At 41.4% G+C, this 18,010-nt stretch overlaps 1 protein-coding gene across 2 annotated transcripts; it reads left to right on the top strand.

Moving 5' to 3' along the window:
- The first annotated feature begins 1,312 nt into the window (after positions 1–1,312).
- LOC118401432 (coiled-coil domain-containing protein 124-like) lies at positions 1,313–17,618 on the top strand. Of its 2 annotated transcripts, XR_008075576.1 has the most exons (6): positions 1,313–1,457; positions 12,682–12,867; positions 13,060–13,264; positions 13,369–13,474; positions 13,746–16,367; positions 16,514–17,618. XR_008075576.1 is itself a non-coding variant. In XM_035798925.2 (5 exons), exons 2-5 carry the CDS (start codon positions 12,709–12,711, stop codon positions 13,945–13,947), a joined length of 672 nt encoding a protein of 223 aa, XP_035654818.1. In that variant the 5' UTR covers positions 1,313–1,457; positions 12,682–12,708; the 3' UTR covers positions 13,948–17,618. The 2 variants fall into 2 exon arrangements, 1 of the variants encoding a protein (XP_035654818.1); XM_035798925.2 differs by having other exon boundaries at positions 13,746–17,618.
- Positions 17,619–18,010: the final 392 nt, after the last annotated feature.

The following is an 18,010-nucleotide window of genomic DNA, read 5'->3' as shown; positions in this document are numbered from 1 at the left end:
GCCCCCGACTCATTGGACAACAAGCCGTTCGAATATTCCTCCTCCCCGGACTCTTGGCCTCGCTTACTACCGGTATCTGTGGCTGATTCCGACTCCATTCGTAGAGAATTCAAGCTCGTTTGCAACGCAGAATTTTCCAGCTCTTTTAATCTTTTGCTGTGTGTAGTGCCTGCGTTGGAGCATGCATGACTTGCTTCATTTCCAGACAACTCAACTTCGTTGTCGAGAGCTTCTTCAGCTGGCTCCATAATGCTTCAATGTGACGTCATGAAAATAGATACGTCTGCTCCTCCAATTTGGCCTGTTTAAATGTTCTATTTCTTTGTGTAGTGAGAAGGCTTGTTTGTTCGTGTTGAAAATAATTGGGTTTATTTTTTAGATGTATTCTAATAATATCAACAAGATGATGGGAAACTGGTGGAAAAAGCAAGTCCTTTTAGGCCGTCATTGAAAATAAGAATATGTTCTTAACTGACTTGCCTGGTTAAATAAAGGTAAAATTAAAATAAAAAAATTACTTTTTAAAATTCAAAACCTTTGCTTGGAAACCATAACAATGCTAAATATATAACTAGAATGTATTAGACACTAAGTGTAAATCCAATAAACAAGTCAATCAAACAGATTGAGTTCGTTTGGGACGTCACTTAAACGAGCCATTTAAAAAAACGTTTTATTAACAAATATCAACAAACAAAACAGGATTAGTCACATACAAGCATACATGCAAACTATTTACATTGTCAGGAATCCTAAACAAACAAATCATATTCATTAATAATACAAGTTTTAATTGCCTTTTTGTTTTCCGTTTTAGTTAATGTAGTTCCATATTTGTTTTATTCATTTATAAAATGAAAAAAGTTAGGTTTTGAATTTTCATATTTTCATTTGTGAATATGAAATGTACATAGTATTATTAGCAATCCAATTAAATATACTACATATTTATGTCATAATTTCTGAAATAAATCATTATATCAAAACTATTAAATAGTACAACCGATCCTATTTTTTTTGTAACACAATTCTGTATGTCAGTCCAAAAATGTCTAATATAAATACAGGCAAAAAACAAATGCAAAATGGTCTCCTTCTCCATTCCACAGAAATCATATTTATAGTCAATATTCAGCTTGAATCTTTCCAAAACACGTTTCAAAGGATAAATTCGATGTAACATTTTAAATGAAACTTCCTTTACCTTGTTACTGATACAACATTTGTTAACATTGTATATCATTGTATATCACCATAGATATTTGACCAAAATAATATTGCTGAGGGAATTGTAGTATCACAAACAATATTCCTCATTTGTTTATTACTACATTTATCTCTTTAATCAAGCCATTTCGTTCTGCACGTCATCACGGTGCGTCGTCACGAAAGGGTTATTTCATAACTCAATGGTCTGACACTCAGATGCCTTTTTCGAAACAACGTCTGTCGCTCAGGTACAGCCCTTCCCCTTTCACACTTTTATTTTTACATTGGTTAAGAGATTCAATTGTCACGGAGACACTGAAATCTTGGTCTTTGCTAGATAACTTGCTCATAACAGGCTGTTTAGCCAGCTAGCAGTAACGTGCTCATTTATACATTCATCGCTATGGAAGCTGGAAACTAGTTAGGTTGCAAGACGTTTTATGAGTGGTTACTGGTAATATGTTGGGTAAATTCATAACTCGTATGACTAAAGTATTTTGCTAGGTAGTTAACGTTTGTCGAATGTTTTGTACGCTTGCTACTAACGTTACCTTGCAGGATTGCTAGAGTTAGGCTACATGGTTGATATGTATACCTTCTAATGTAATGTTACTTATATCAGCTAGCCAGTGTGTAACATGCGTTTGCCCGGTTTCCCAAAAGCATCTGAAGGCGAAGTTCATCCTTCGAAGATGCATCATTAAATGTCCGAGCTGTTTCCCAAAACCATTGTTAACGTTGCCTGCCTTATAGCTCTAGGCTGGACGAGTTAAAATTAACCCAAGAACGTTGGTTAAACTGGAACACTAGCCCGAGCCCATAGCAAATGAATGGAATCGAACGTTCGCAAGAGTCTATTTTGATTGGGGTGATGTTTAGAATTAAATTTCGCCTAAATGGCACAAAATGTATTCCTTTTTATTTTACCACTACAATCTGTTCGTGGGACGAAACTGAAACCCCCCAACTTGTGTAGAAAGTATCCGCACCTCGATGGTGTCAACGGTGCTTATGTCAGCGTAATGAGATAGTAAGGAAAAAATAAAAACGTATATTTCTGGTTTAACGATCGATGACAAACGACCTCGCTGCCCAAGACTTAAATAATTACAAAGAGGAGATTCTCCCGATTTAAAATGGTAACCGGCTTGAAAAAATCTAAATATACACGGAGATATTTGGCGAAATGGTCTCTCCATAGGAAAACAATGGTGGTAGCTCAGCTTTCCAAGGTAAACATTATTTTGTGGGCTAGCATTTGATGACAACCGAGCTAGCTGCCCAGGCTTACGTAATTAGAAAGAGGAGATTCGCATGATTAAAATGGCGTCCGACTTGAAAAAAATAAAAATGCACACATTGCGAGATATTTGGCGAAATGGTCAGACATGCCTATATATTCCCCATAGGAAACGATGGGACGACCTCAGCGTTCCGATATAATTTTTTTTTTTTTAATTTTAACTATAAAACGTGAGCAGGTATCATTGCCAACAATAGCGAAGCAGGCCTTGTGACGTTGAACAATAAACTGGGAATAGAACGTTCGGAAGGCGAGTTGGTGCCACGGTGCTCAATAAAACAAATAGGAGCTGGCAGGGTGAACAATTTTGGACCCACAGACTCCAAATAAGTGTCATGATGTTGGAAAATTGCGCACAACATTGCACAGTTCTTATTTTCATGATTTGGACATTAATTCGCTTTCCAAAGCTAATACACGTGGAAATGTGAGCAGCATTTTGTATTGGAGTAGAATTGGTTAGGGAGCATAAACAAAGTACCAACTCTTTTTTTTTACATTCGAACTTCAATAGCTCCTTGATCATGTGACCTACTTGACTCAAACAAGGTTCAGAATGTCCACTGACTACCCTTCTATATTGCACACCTGTTGGTTTGTCCATTGTCATCTCACACGTTTTTACATTAATTTTTCCAAATGTAAAATTTCAATAGATCATTGGTTATGTGACCTACTGACTTCAAGCAAGGTTCAGAATGTCCACTCAGTGGCCCTACACATTGCCCACCTTTAGTTTGTCAATTTTCATCTCACGTTTTACATTAATTTTTCCAAATTTTAAATTTCAATAGCTCCTTGGTAATTTGACCTGCTGACTTCAAACAAGGTGCAGAATGTACATTGACTATCCTTCTACACTGCTAAAAAAATAAAGGGAACTAAAAATAAAACATCCTAGATTTGAATGAATTATTCTTATTAAATACTTTTTTCTTTACATAGTTGAATGTGCTGACAACAAAATCACACAAATTATCAATGGAAATCAAATGTATCAATCCATGGAGGTCTGGATTTGGAGTCGCATTCAAAATTAAAGTGGGAAAACCACACTACAGGCTGATCCAACTTTGATGAAATGTCTTTAAAACAAGTGAAAATGAGGCTCAGTAGTGTGTGTGGCCTCCACGTGCCTGTATGACCTCCCTACAACGCCTGGGCATGCTCCTGATGGGGTGGCGGATGGTCTCCCTGAGGGATCTCCTCCCAGACCTGGACTAAAGCATCTGCCAACTCCTGGACAGTCTGTGGTGCAATGTGGCGTTGGTGGATGGAGCGAGACATGATGTCCCATATGTGCTCAATTTGATTCAGGTCTGGGGAACGGGTGGGCCAGTCCATTGCATCAATGCCTTCCTCTTGCAGGAACTGCTGACACACTCCAGCCACATGAGGTCTAGCATTGTCTTGCATTAGGAGGAACCCAGGGCCAACCGCACCAGCATATGGTCTCACAAGGGGTCTGAGGATCTCATCTCGGTACCTAATGGCAAGTCAGGCTACCTCTGGCGAGCACATGGAGGGCTGTGCGGCCCCCCAAAGTGATGCCACCCCACACCATGATTGACCCACCGCCAAACAGGTCATGCTGGAGGATGTTGCAGGCAGCAGAACTTTCTCCACGGCGTCTCCAGACTGTCACGTCTGTCACGTGCTCAGTGTGAACCTGCTTTCATCTGTGAAGAGCACAGGGGGCCAGTGGAGAATTTGCCAATCTTGGTGTTTTCTGGCAAATGCCAAACTTCCTGCACGGTGTTGGGCTGTAAGCACAACCCCCACCTGTGGACATCGGGCCCTCATACCACCCTCATGGAGTCTGTTTCTGACCGTTTGAGCAGACGCATGCACATTTGTGGCCTGCTGGAGGTCATTTTGCAGGGCTCTGGCAGTGCTCCTCCTGCTCCTCCTTGCACAAAGGCGGAGGTAGCGGTCCTGCTGCTGGGTTGTTGCCCTCCTACGGCCTCCTCCACGTCTCCTGATGTACTGGCCTGTCTCCTGGTAGCGCCTCCATGCTCTGTACACTACGCTGACAGACACAGCAAACCTTCTTGCCACAGCTCGCATTGATGTCCCATCCTGGATGAGCTGCGATACCTGAGCCACTTGTGTGGGTTGTAGACTGCGTCTCATGCTACCACTAGAGTGAAAGCACCGCCAGCATTCAAAAGTGACCAAAACATCAGCCAAAAAGCATAGGAACTGAGAAGTGGTCTGTGGTCACCACCTGCAGAACCACTCCTTTATTGGGGGTGTCTTGCTAATTGCCTATAATTTCCACCTGTTGTCTATTCCATTTGCACAACAGCATGTGAAATGTATTGTCAATCAGTGTTGCTTCCTAAATGGACAGTTTGATTTCACAGAAGAGCGATTGACTTGGAGTTACATTGTGTTTAAGTGTTCCCTTTATTTTTTTGAGCAGTGTATATTGCACACTCTTGTTTGTGCAGTGTAAAATCACGCAGTGTAACGTACATTTTTCAGAATTTTTTCAGAATTTAAATTAAATTGCAATAGCTCCTTCGTCATGTCAATTACACACCTAAGAAGCGTGCAGTGGATATACACCCATATTGCATAACCTCTAGTCATGTATCTTCTATATTGTTGTACATTAACCTCTTGCGCCGAGCCATCCCGGATCCGGTATCATGACTACAGCCTCAAGCTCATTACCATAACGCAACGTTAACAATTTCTAAAAATCGCAAATGAAATAAATATGCCTGCTCTCAAGCTTAGCCAAATGTAGTCTCTTATGGTCAATCTTCCAATGATATGCCTGCAAATACGTCACAATGCTCCAGACCCCTTGGGGAAACGATAGAAAGGGTAGGCTCATTCCTGTCACATTCACAGCCATATAAGGAGATAATGCAAAACGTAGCCTCAGAAATCCTGTTCATTTCCTGGTTGCAGAAACATCTTGGTTTTGCCTGAAGCTTTTGTTCTAGGGCACTCACAGTGAAAATCTTTGCAGTTCTGGAAACGTCAGTGTTTTCTTTCCAAAGCTATCAATTCCATGTATAGTCGAGCATCTTTTCGTGACAAAATATTGCGCTTAAAACGGGCACGTCTTTTTATCCAAAAATGAAATACTGCCCCTAGAGTCTTAAGAGGTTAATATTAGTTTGATAATTGGGGGGTTCAGTCCAGTGTTTACCCTTTTAATATTTATCTAATAATAATTGGTAGTTCTAAGTAGTTATTTTCCCTGTTTAAAAATAAATACATCCACAGTATTTAACAGACTAGGAATGAGACAGAATCTCTTTATATTGTTAATATCAACCATAAAGAAAAAGGGCAGAGTATGAGTGTCATGTTATTAATTGTCCAAAGCAGGGATGGAGAGTGAGCTAGTGAGGTATGCTGCAGTGGGTTTGCTGGTCAATACATATACTGAACATGTAACCACAGTAATGGTGGCCAGTTAATCAATGAATAAAAATGTAATATTGACAAATTAAACAAAGTGTAGACCTTTAATCTTTTCCAACATGTCAACAGACACTTCAAATAAGTACATGTTTGTGTAAACTTTCTCTTTATCCCTGGTTGATGTACATTTCAGAGCCTCTTCAGTGTGGATGGGGTACAGCATACATTTTCAACAACACTGCACTTCCAGTTTGTGTTCTTTATTCTGTTGAACTCTTTTGTCTTCATTCCTAGGCACAGCATATGGAACCACCGTTGACATGCAAAACATTCAATCAAAATAAAACAACGCATAACACATTATAAATAATATCAAATATCAATGCAGTATGACAAATTAGCCATCCATTGGGTTATATCTTAAATTGTCTTGCATGAAGCAGTTGTTGAACTCTGAAATCATGGGCATGAACTGAACATATGGCTGTCTCCCACAACTACGTAAAAATAAAGAATTGACATTTACTTTGAATTAAATGTCATTACAAACCAGACATTTTTAGTATATCCTCAGCCATTTCTTTTCGCAGTTGCTCCATGTGTTTTTGTGAAGGTTCTATATCAATTTGGGAAGGGATGTTGGGGAAGTTCTGTGTAACTTCCTTGGTCATCTACACCAAAAAATAAAATAGAGTTTTTGACCTAATTGTCACATAACAGCTAACCATTCATTATTGAAAATATAACTATTAAACCTGCGTTACAAAGACCCAGCATCTGAAGGTGTCCTGCTGCATGTTGTGAGTTATTTCCCCTCCTTTCCACTCTATGTCCACCCACTTGTCTTTTCCATGACAGAATCTTCTCATTTTGAAGTATTCTCTTTTTTTAAAATGTAAACCTAATGGAATTCTGATTAGTTATAGGCAAATGAATACACATGCCACAATTGTACGCTGTTTTCCTGATCTATAATCTAGTAGAGGTAATTTCCATTATGCCCCATTCTACACTCAGCCTAAATTATAGGCACTGAACCATTTAAAGGACAATAATAAAAGTAGCATATAGGATCCAACCCTATCAGAGTGAATAAATGTAGAGCGTTTGTAGACTTTAAGAAAAAAATTACAAGTGACAGTTTCATCAGTACGTGCTTAAATAAAGTCATATCACAAAGGTCACAGATGACAGCGCCCACCAAATCTGACGAGATAATTAATTGTAAGCACAAAAGGGTGTTAAACTGTTTGTCAAAATAATATCTGAAAATGTCAGTTGTTGAACATAATACTTCTATTTGCAATAGCAATGTATGATATATGCAGTTGAGGAATATTCCATGTACCAACACTACATGTAGGTAGGATGGACATAAGACATTCCCACATACAGTATACACATACATAGAGGCATTTTTCAGCTGTGATTTTACCACTCAGAATCCAGAATGGATATGACGATGTGGCAGCACAGGATGTAATACACCCTTACAACAATCTACTTTTTGATCTTCTTGACTTATCTGGTAAACTGCTACTATGTGTCAAGAAAAGAGACCCAGTTAGGGGTTAGTGTACTAAAAAGGGCTGGTTTAGATTAAAAACTATTGCCCTGTGTCCCCGTTCATAGGGGCATGAGAGACTAGTCAGTGGTAGAATTGAGTTGGCACTTTATTGGCCCACAGACCCATAAGGTTGAGGTTACTCATTTCTTTTGTTTGTTGCATTGATGTATTGTTCCGACCTAGAATATGTGGACATCTATAAGTACCTAGGTGTCTGGCTAGACTGTAAACTCTCCTTCCAGACTCATATCAAACATCTCCAATCCAAAATCAAATCTAGAATCTAGAATCGGCTTTCTATTTCGCAACAAAGCCTCCTTCACTCATGCCGCCAAACTTACCCTAGTAAAACTGACTATCCTACCGATCCTCGACTTCGGCGATGTCCTCTACAAAATAGCTTCCAATACTCTACTCAGCAAACTGGATGCAGTTTATCACAGTGCCATCCCTTTTGTTACTAAAGCACCTTATACCACCCACCACTGCGACCTGTATGCTCTAGTCGGCTGGCCCTCGCTAGATATTCGTCGCCAGACCCACTGGCTCCAGGTCATCTACAAGTCCATGCTAGGTAAAGCTCCGCCTTATCTCAGTTCACTGGTCACGATGGCAACACCCACCCGTAGCACGCGCTCCAGCAGGTGTATCTCACTGATCATCCCTAAAGCCAACACCTCATTTGGCCGCCTTTCCTTCCAGTTCTCTGCTGCCTGTGACTGGAACAAACTGCTAAAATCTCTGAAGTTGGAGACTTGTCTCCCTCACCAACTTTAAACATCTGCTATCTGAGCAGCTAACCGATCGCTGCAGCTGTACATAGTCCATCGGTAAATAGCCCACCCAAATAGCCCACCTACCTCATCCCCATACTGTTTTTATTTATTTACTTTTCTGCTCTTTTGCACACCAGTATCTCTACCTGCACATGACCATCTGATCATTTATCACTCCAGTGTTAATCTGCTAAATTGTAATTATTCGCCTACCTCCTCATGCCCTTTGCACACAATGTATATAGACTCTTTCTTTTCTTTTTCTACTGTGTTATTGACTTGTTTATTGTTTACTCCATGTGTAACTCTGTGTTGTCTGTTCACACTGCTATGCCTTATCTTGGCCAGGACGCAGTTGTAAATGAGAACTTGTTCTCAACTAGCCCACCTGGTTAAATAAAGGTGAAAAAAAAAATATATATATAATATATATTATAACTGTCCAAGAAATGGATCCAAAGTGTTAGGACATTTGTTCCTATAAATACAAAGGAGGATGTCTCTCCTCATACCTCTGGCACTTTGGTCAGACTGTGTAAAAACTTTACGATGGGGCCGGCAACGGAGTTCCCATTGGCTAAGCACCACAGAGCCAATCAGGAGAGAATACACAGGTCAAGGGTGCCAATTGAAAGTCAAGGGGTGTGTCTGTGCCTTTTGGATTACTCTCGCTTTACATGGAACCTCTGTGGTTCAAGTCGAGAGCTACCCTTTCAGTCTGCTCTGCGCATGTTCAAAAGTGACAGAGACAGCAGCCAAGATACTTTTTTGACATACTGTGAAAAACTATTACACTTATGAATGTATGTAAAATGCTAATATATATTAGATCCAGTACAATGGAATAACTAAGACCTGAATTTGAATGCAGCGTGTTCTGATTCCTCCTCTTTCTGTACAACAGAGTCAACCAAAAATACTTGGGCTGATGGTTCATGCAGATACTGGGGGAGCAATGCGACCATGTTATTTCGGGGAATCATATTTGATTCTGAGTTCAGACATATGAAGTTTGTATGTGAGAACTATTTCTAAGATGCATATTTCGTTTTTCCGAACTCACTTTTTAATTTGAATTGTCACACGCTTCATAAACAACAGGTGTAGACTAACAGTGAAAAGCTTACTTACAGGCCCTTCCCAACAATGCACTATACTCCCTCCCAAACAATTGTAACACAAGGAATAAATACTCAATGATAGCTTGGCTATATACATGGGGTACTAGCGCTGAGTCGACTTGCAGGGGAACAAGGAAATTGAGGCAGATATGTACATATAGGTAGGGATAAAGTGACTAGGCAACAGGATAGATAAGACTGTAGCAGCAGTGTGTGGCGATTGTGTGTATGTGTTTGGGTAGCGTCCAGTGTGTGTGCATAGTTAAAAAGAGTTGGTGCAAAAAGAGCCGATGCCGATAACCCAATAGCTACTCGGACTAACTATTTAGCAGTCTTATAGCTTGGGTGTAGAACCTGTTCAGGAGCCTTTTGGTCCCAGACTTAGCGCTCCGGTACGGTTTGCCGTGCGGTAGCAGAGAGAAGTCTATGACTTTGGTGGCTGGAGTCTTTCACAATTTTTAGGGCCTTCCTCTGACACCGCCTGGTATAAAGGTCCTGGGTGGCAGGGAGTTCGACCCCAGTGATGTATTGGGCTGTATGCACTACCTTCTGTAGCGCCTTCCAGTCGGATGCCGAGCAGTTGCCATACCAAGCGGTACCTCAGCCAGTCAAGATGCTCTCAATGGTGCAGCTGTATAACTTTTTGAGGATATAAGGGACCATGCCAAATCTTATCAGCCTCCTGAGGGGCAAGGGGCATTGCCATGACCTCTTCACAACTTTTTTGGTGTGTTTGGACTGTGATAAGTCCTTAGCGATGTGGACACTGAGGAACTTGAAGCTCTCGGTCCGCTCCATTACAGCCCCGTCGATGTGAATGAGGGCATATTCGTCTCTCCATTTCTTGTAGTCCACGATTAAATGCCAACCCTCACTACCTGGCCCACCAGGAAGTCCAGGAATCAGTTGAGAGAGATGTTCATTCATTCCCAGGGAGCTTAGATTGGAGGCATTATGGTGTTGAACGTTGAGATGTAGTCTATGAACAGCATTCTCACCTAGGTGTTCCTTTTGTCCAGATGGGAAAGGGCAGTGTGGAGTGCAATAGAGAGAATGTCATCTGTTAGGGTGGTATGGAATTGGAGTGAGTCCAGGGTGTCTGGGATGATGGTGTTGATGTGAGCCATGACCAGTCTTTAAAGCATTTCATGGCTACAGATGGGAGTGTTACGGTGTGGTAGTTTTTTTAGAATAGTTAGTTACTTTGTTGTTCTTGGGCACAGGGAATATGGTGGTCTGCTTGAAACATGTAGGTATTACAGACTGTGTCAGGGAGAGGCTGAAAATGTCAGTGAAGACACTGAGTACTCGTCCTGGTAATCTGTCTGGTCCTTGTGAATGGGAACCTGTTTAAAGGTGTTACTCACATCGGCTACGGAGAGCGTGATTACAGTCATCAAACGGCTGGTGCTCTCACGAATGGTTCAGTGTTGCTTGCCTCAACGCGAGCATAGAAGGCATTTTGCTTGTGTCCACTGGGAAGCTCTCGGTTGGGTTTCCCATTGTAATCTGTGATAGTTTACAAGCCCTGCCACATCTGACGAGCATCCTGTATTGTCGCTTTGCCTGTCTAATGGTTTGCCTGAGGGCGTTGCAGGATTTCTTTATAAGCTTCTGGATTAGTGTCCCGCTCCATGAAAGTGCCAGCTCTAGCCTTTTATCTCAGTGTGGATGTTGCCTTTAATCCATGGCTTCTGGTTGGGATATGTACCTACTGTCACTGTGGAGATTACTTTGTCAATGCTTGTATTAATGAAGCCATTGACTGATGTGCTAAACTCCTCAATGCCATCTGATGAATCCCGGAACATATTCCAGCCCCCCCCCCCACCGCCCCTGCATTGAAATCACCGGCCGCTAGGGGCACCACCTCCGGATGAGCATTTTCTTGTTGGCTTATGGCCCTAAACAGCTTGTTGAGTGCGTTCTTAGTACCAACATCAGTTTGAGGTGGTAAATAGACAGCTACGGAAATATAGATAAACTCTTGGTAAATATTGGGGTCTACAGTTTATCATGAGGTATTCTAACTCAGGCAAGCAGAACCTTGAGACTTAATATTTGGGATCGCATACCACAGTCTTTGTTGACAAAGAGAGAGACCCCATGAGCAGAGTGAGGCTTGCGCTGCTGTCACATGCGCAGATCAAATACACCGCTGCAGTTGACGTAGCCTACGTCGACTTACGTAGCATCGCAAGTAGTACTGACTCAGATCTTTTAAACTTGTTCAGTCAAAATAACTGATCTTTCTACTAATTTTGTTCATTTAAGTACTGCCCAGAACACGCAGGACCCCTACCGGTGAACGATGAACTGGACATTCGAGTCATGATTCTACAAGCCTCTCTTTCACCATAAGGGTCATATTGGAGCTGTCATTTGTGATTGAGACTTGCAAACGTGTGCTTTAAAACTATGTACATTTGTTGATTGCTAGGCATACAAATAAGATTATTTCTTGATACATTTGAAACTGTCTAGTTGTGGCCGTAACCGGACTAGATTGTGATGGACTCTCTGCGAAATGCATTGCTCGACTGCCGTGAGGGTAATGAGCACCATGTCGTTTGCGAACTGCACCCCCCCAAAAAAAAAAAAAACCTATTTGTTCTCAAGTTCGAGTTTGTTGAGCAGAGGCCGGGCCGGGTATGTTTTGGTTCTACAGAGCTGTGTCCATAACATTCAGTAATCCATTAATTGCGTTAATTCTTGCACCATGCGATCAATTATGAGTTCTCAACATGTATTATTCTTTATACTCATGATCTATTTCCCTGCACTCATATGACAGAGAGTTGGTAGTTTGAGCACATCTCTGGAGATGCTGAGCTGGAGGAGCGTGTGTTAGCCCTGCTGTAGGACTCATTGCAGCTAGCACTAGCAGGTCAAACGAACGATTAAAATGAACAAGTCATTTCAGAAAAGCTAATGATCCTAGTCAGTATAAAGAGTAGTTTTAAAAAAAAAATGTTTGAACTGATCATCGCTACTTGCAAGCCAATCGCAGAATGTGATGACAGAACTGAAGCAAATTGTACAATCTGGCCAGGTTGATATCAAGATTTTGATTAGGTAACATTACACAGTGTGACCTGATAATTGTAAAAGACTGACATAGCCTTTAAGGCCTTTGCAGACTAAGTTCATCGTTAGAATTGTATGATTATATGGTTCTAATGATTAACTTAGCCTTAAGATGCTTTTGGTTGGTTTACTCTCATCTTTGGCCCATGGCTCAATTAGATGGTGACTCCGTAAGTAAGCTAAACCTGGTTTGGTTTATGATAGAATGTCTAAATCATACTTTGTTTGTGTCAGCTGAAGAGTAGGCCTCTAGTGTTAGGAATGCCGAAGAAGTTCCAGGGCGAGAACTCCAAGGCGATGACTGCCAAGGCCCGCAAGGCAGAGGCCAAAGCTGTGGAAGACTCCCGCAAGAAGAAGGAGCTGGAGGATGCTTTATGGCAGGAGAACGATAAACATGTCCTGAAGAAAGAACAGAGGAAGGTGATTTTTCATGCTCCGTTTCTTATTCCCACACTGGGTCAAATAGTCGGCAGCACTATTCAATTGGGCTATATCACAATCCAATATCTGCCGATGTATGTACAGACCAGACGAATATGCTAAGTAATTCCCTTATATGTTGACGTGGGTCTGATCATTTCGGCTTTAAATGTCTCCTCTCTGAACCTGCAGGATGACAAGGAGAAGAAGCGCCTTGAGGCCCTGGAGAGAAAGAAAGAGAACCAGCGGCTCTTGGATGAGGAGGCTGCAAAGATTAAGGGCAAGGCCAAAGAGGCGGCTGCTGCTGTGGCGGCGTGCAAAGTGACCCGGGCCCAGATTGAGGAGACGCTGCGTATTGAGCAGGCGTTACAACCGCAGGAGCAACCCAAAGAGAAAGGCAACGACCTCACCATTATTCCTTTAAGCATTACCCAGGCTCCCTTTCCTCTCAGGGTTCTGTTGTATTTTTATGTTCCTCCTCTCCTATGTTCGTGTCCACAGAGAAGAGTCAACTGGAGTCACCCCTGGAGGAGAATGTGAATCGCCTCATCCCTGAGGAAGGTGTAGTGGACGCTAGATCCATAGAGGATGCCATTGCTGTGCTCAGGTACAGAATACTGAAGAGGCATAACCTCTCAATGTTACCCCCTACAAAAGCAATATTGAAATTACTGTATAGAACTAGGGGAGCCTTTCCATCAGTTTACCATACGTTATCAACATAAAGTGGGTTTGGTGTGACCTACAACGTAGACATATAACAAGTTACTTTTCATACTCCACGCTATATAACGCAGACATGACAGGTATCATAACAAGTATGGGGTTCCATAGAGAACCAAGTTTCAGCCCTCTCCTCGTTTTTGTTTCTTTCCCAGCACGGCTGAAGAGCTCGACCGCCACCCCGAGCGCAGGGTGAAGGCAGCGTTCGCCGCGTACGAGGAACTGAACATGCCCCTCCTTAAAAAAGAGAACCCCAACATGCGGCTGTCGCAGCTCAAGCAGCAACTGAAAAAGGAGTGGATGAAGTCGCCAGAGAACCCCCTGAACCAGCGCTTTGCCAACTACAATGCCAAGTGAACCAACTCCAGCAGCAGCTAACACAAAACTGTTACCTATGCATATTGGACCTTACAATGGAAGATGCCTCCAACCTAGAATTATTCCCCCATTATGAATACGTTGCTGGAAAAGCTGCACTCATTCCCTAGGAAGGACCTCTGATGCAAGGAATCACCTTGGGACTTCAGCTTGTTTCATTTAGAGAAGGAAATTCCCCCCATGTTCCTGATGATTTTTCTGTTACTGTGAATTCCCACTTGTAAAGCATCTCAGTGGTTTATGGATTTTATTCCCATTATCAGTTTTTGGCACTTAAATTGAAAACTGTGGGGGGGGTGTGTGACAGAAGTTTGAGATTAAAAGTAATTTATTACAGTTCACAATAGTAGCATCTAATTGTTTCTGAGAGTGAGACTACAGGTATGTCGCTCTGTATAAGAGCGTCTGCTAAATGACTAAAATGTGGTCTGCACTCTTGCTATAGTAACCACCTCCTTTTAAAGGCCCAATTGAGTTGTTTTATACAAATATTAAATTTCTGGGTTACATTTAAGTACCATACTGTACTAGTTTTACATTAAAATCGTAAATTATGTTTTGCAAAATTGACTTTCCCTAGGACTGTCTGGGAGTGGTCTGAGTGGGGAGGGAAAACTCAACTAGCTGTTTGGAACTCTTTGTTATTGGTCTAATTTACGGCCTGGTGATGACCCAGGCAAGCTGAAAATCCCTCCCATGCAAACCTGCTGCTTTTAGATGGCCTTGTGTATATTGTATTTTCAACCAGCAATTATCAGGAAATTACTTATGAAATGTTTTATACTTTTACAGTGTTAGCTTCATCAGGATACAAAATGAGTTGTCTGCCCTGGGCCTTTATTGATAATGACCCACAAAAGAAAATATCATGACCAGAGCCAGCTGTGGCCTTGTCATAAACTGATATTTTCAGCACCATTGGAAATGACTACCCCTTTACCTATGATAAATTGTCTTGTTGCACCTGTTCCCCATCCCAACAGGGCCTTATTAGGTGTACCTTGGGTTGCAAAGAGTCGGAAACTTTCTGGTAAATTTCCATGGGAAGTAAGCCTGGGAATTTAGCTTAAATTCATCAAAAAAGTTAGCTTATTACAGTGAACCTTTTTTTTTGTGGGATACACAAGGCAATTCTAGGTCTTGTGGCATATTTTGGTTGAACTATCCCCAATTCAATGGAATTGCAACCCTCTGAATGCACAGTGAATTCTTCCATCAAATGTGCAGTGCATTCTTCCATCACATGTACAGCTTATTCTCTAGCTCTTCCACACTGAGATGCTATTAAGCCCACGTTACTACACTGTCTGAGCCAAGGACTACATGCTTTCTGTTAAGTTTGGATTACAATCCTGGGTGGGGTGAATATATTTTGACATTTTTTTTAGCTAACAGCCCACAGCGAAGTGTGTTTAAATAATTTCTAACTTAACAATTTCTGATAGTTTTTGCTACCATGTGGGTTTAAGCTTGCTTGTGTGTGTTAACTGAGTGTTAATTCACCTGTTTCCATACATTTCATTTTAAAACATTTTTAGTTTAAGTTGTTTAATCTAACTGCTTAACTATTTATCTGTACATGGAATTGTATTAGGGTTTTCCATTTTTTTCCCTAATCTTTACAGGAAAATGCCACGGGCACTATCTGTTTGAAGACATTTCACTGCAGCTAATGTAAAAGGAAAAGCTGTGTACATTTTGCAAATACTGTGCCAAATCATATGTGAAGAGTGCAACAAAGATGCAGAATCTGGTCAAGTGCATAAAGTTCCCTCAACTTCTATTCGAGGTGAAAATGATTCATTGGACACCTTATCGATAGCAACAGCTCATGGTCCTCCTGGAATCAGAAGTGTTTTTGACTCAATAGAGGAATGTAGTCAGATATGCTGATTGTCTTGCTCGAGCTGTGTATTGCAACTGGTTCTCTGATGCTCACAGGCAATGTGTATTGGAAGAGATTTCTGAATGTTCTTCACCCAGCATACATCCCTCCAACCAGACATGCTTTTATCTCATTTGATGGAGACAGATTTCAAGTGAAGGTCAAGCAAATCAGAGATAGCAGACTATTGCAATCATCTCTGATGGGTGGTCGAATGTTGGTGGGCAAGGGATAATTAACTACATCTCTACCCTTCAACCAGTATTCCACAAGAGCACAGACACAAGGGACAACAGATGCACCGGTCTCTACATTGCAGATGAGCTGAAGGCAGTCATCAATGACCTTGAACCACAGAAGGTATTTGCACTGGTGACAGACAATGCTGTGAACGTGAAGGCTGCTTGGTCTAAAGTGGAGGAGTCCTACCCTCACATCACACCCATTGGCTGTTCTGCTGACAGGTGTGGCATATCAAGAAGCTGATTAAGCAGCATGATCATTAACAGTGCAGGTATGGCACAACACAATTCCACAGATGTATCAAGTTTTGAGGGAGTGTGCAATTGGCATGCTAACTGCAGGAATGTCCACCAGAGCTGTTGCAACAGAGTTGAATATTAATTTCTTTACCCTAAGCCGCCTCCAATGTCATTTTAGATCATTTGGCAGTACAACCACAGACTGTAACCACGCCAGCCCAGGACCTCCACATCTGGCTTCTTCACCTGCAGGATCTTCTTAGACAAGCCACCCGGACAGCCAATGAAACTGAGGATTATTTCTGTCTGTAATATAGCCCTTTTGTCGGAATAAAACGAATTCTGATTGGCTGGGTCTGGCTCCCCAGTGGGTGGGCCTATGCCCACCCATGGCTGCGCCCCTTTCCAGTCATGTGAAATCCATAGATTAGAGCCTAATGAATGTATTTCAATTGACTGATTTCCTTCTATGAACTGTAACTCAGTGAAATTGTTGTATGTTGTTTTTATATTTTTATTCAGCATAGTTAATGAGTTGCTATCTAGAAGACATTGTTATAAATCTAATGTTGTATCGGCTGTTCTTGCTGTGGCGGATGAATCAGAATTAGTTGGGTAACAGATAATTAAGGTGTTTTAGTTGCATAATATGCTTATGTGAGAAACGTCATTAGAATGCATCCCTTTGGACTCTAGTATTGGCAGTTGCACTTTTCCCTCAGCTAGAGCTCAGTCATTTGGGGCCCAGAGAGGGGAGAGGTCAGAATGGAACATTGTCTTCATATGTGAATGTGTCTTTACCTATTCTTAAACCATGTGAAGGGATGGCGTGATTAATGGGGAACCAATTACTTGTCTCCACAATGTCTGTGCGCAAGTCACTCCCCTCAGTGAGCTTGTGCAGGAGTGGGGTCAAGAGGGGGTTTACTTGAGATGGGAGTATCTAGAGTTGACAATTGATATATGCCATTGGATGAGTTGCTGTTTTTGTACTATGAAGTACCAGGAATGAGATTAGAACCTCGTCTTAGGGACCAAACTGAACGATAATTTATAGCGAATGCTATCTGGCTATGGGATACTCCTCAAGTAAAAGTCCTTCTTTGTGAACAGTTCCTAGATATCTGTGGTTTATCATGTCAAAGGGGGGTGGATCTTTGCTATAAAAAAAATATCTCAGTAGCCATTGTGTTGACACTCAACGGTTCATTAGAAATGGCGAATCTTTGAAAGTCAAGTGCTAATGCAAAGCTCTTATTATTAAAGATGTAGTTTAAGTATAACTCTGACTGGTGTGTGAAGTTTGTCTCTCCTCATTTGGTAATACAGAAAATTAGCCACCACAGCGTTTACAGATCAATACAGTATTGTTGTAGCCATGCCTTTTACTCTGCTACAATACTGTTATACATGTCAATACCATACAGGTGTAAGAAAATACTGTTACTGTAGAATATAATAGTCATAACCCTCTGATCCAAATAATTATGCATAGGTAGTGTTCCTTCTTAGTTTCAATGAACGTTGTAACTGAGGCTGACCAATACATTTGCTGTGAAATCAACTGCCTTTTGATATTAATTTGTGTCACAATATTACAATTCACTTGGAACACAATAGACATTGAGCTTTGATGAAGATTGGCAATGATTTATTTGGCTTATGACAGTGTCCT

This window comes from Oncorhynchus keta, chromosome 22 (genome assembly GCF_023373465.1).
Source record: "Oncorhynchus keta strain PuntledgeMale-10-30-2019 chromosome 22, Oket_V2, whole genome shotgun sequence".
Classification (NCBI taxonomy): domain Eukaryota; kingdom Metazoa; phylum Chordata; class Actinopteri; order Salmoniformes; family Salmonidae; genus Oncorhynchus; species Oncorhynchus keta.
This window is presented reverse-complemented; position numbering and strand designations above follow the sequence as displayed.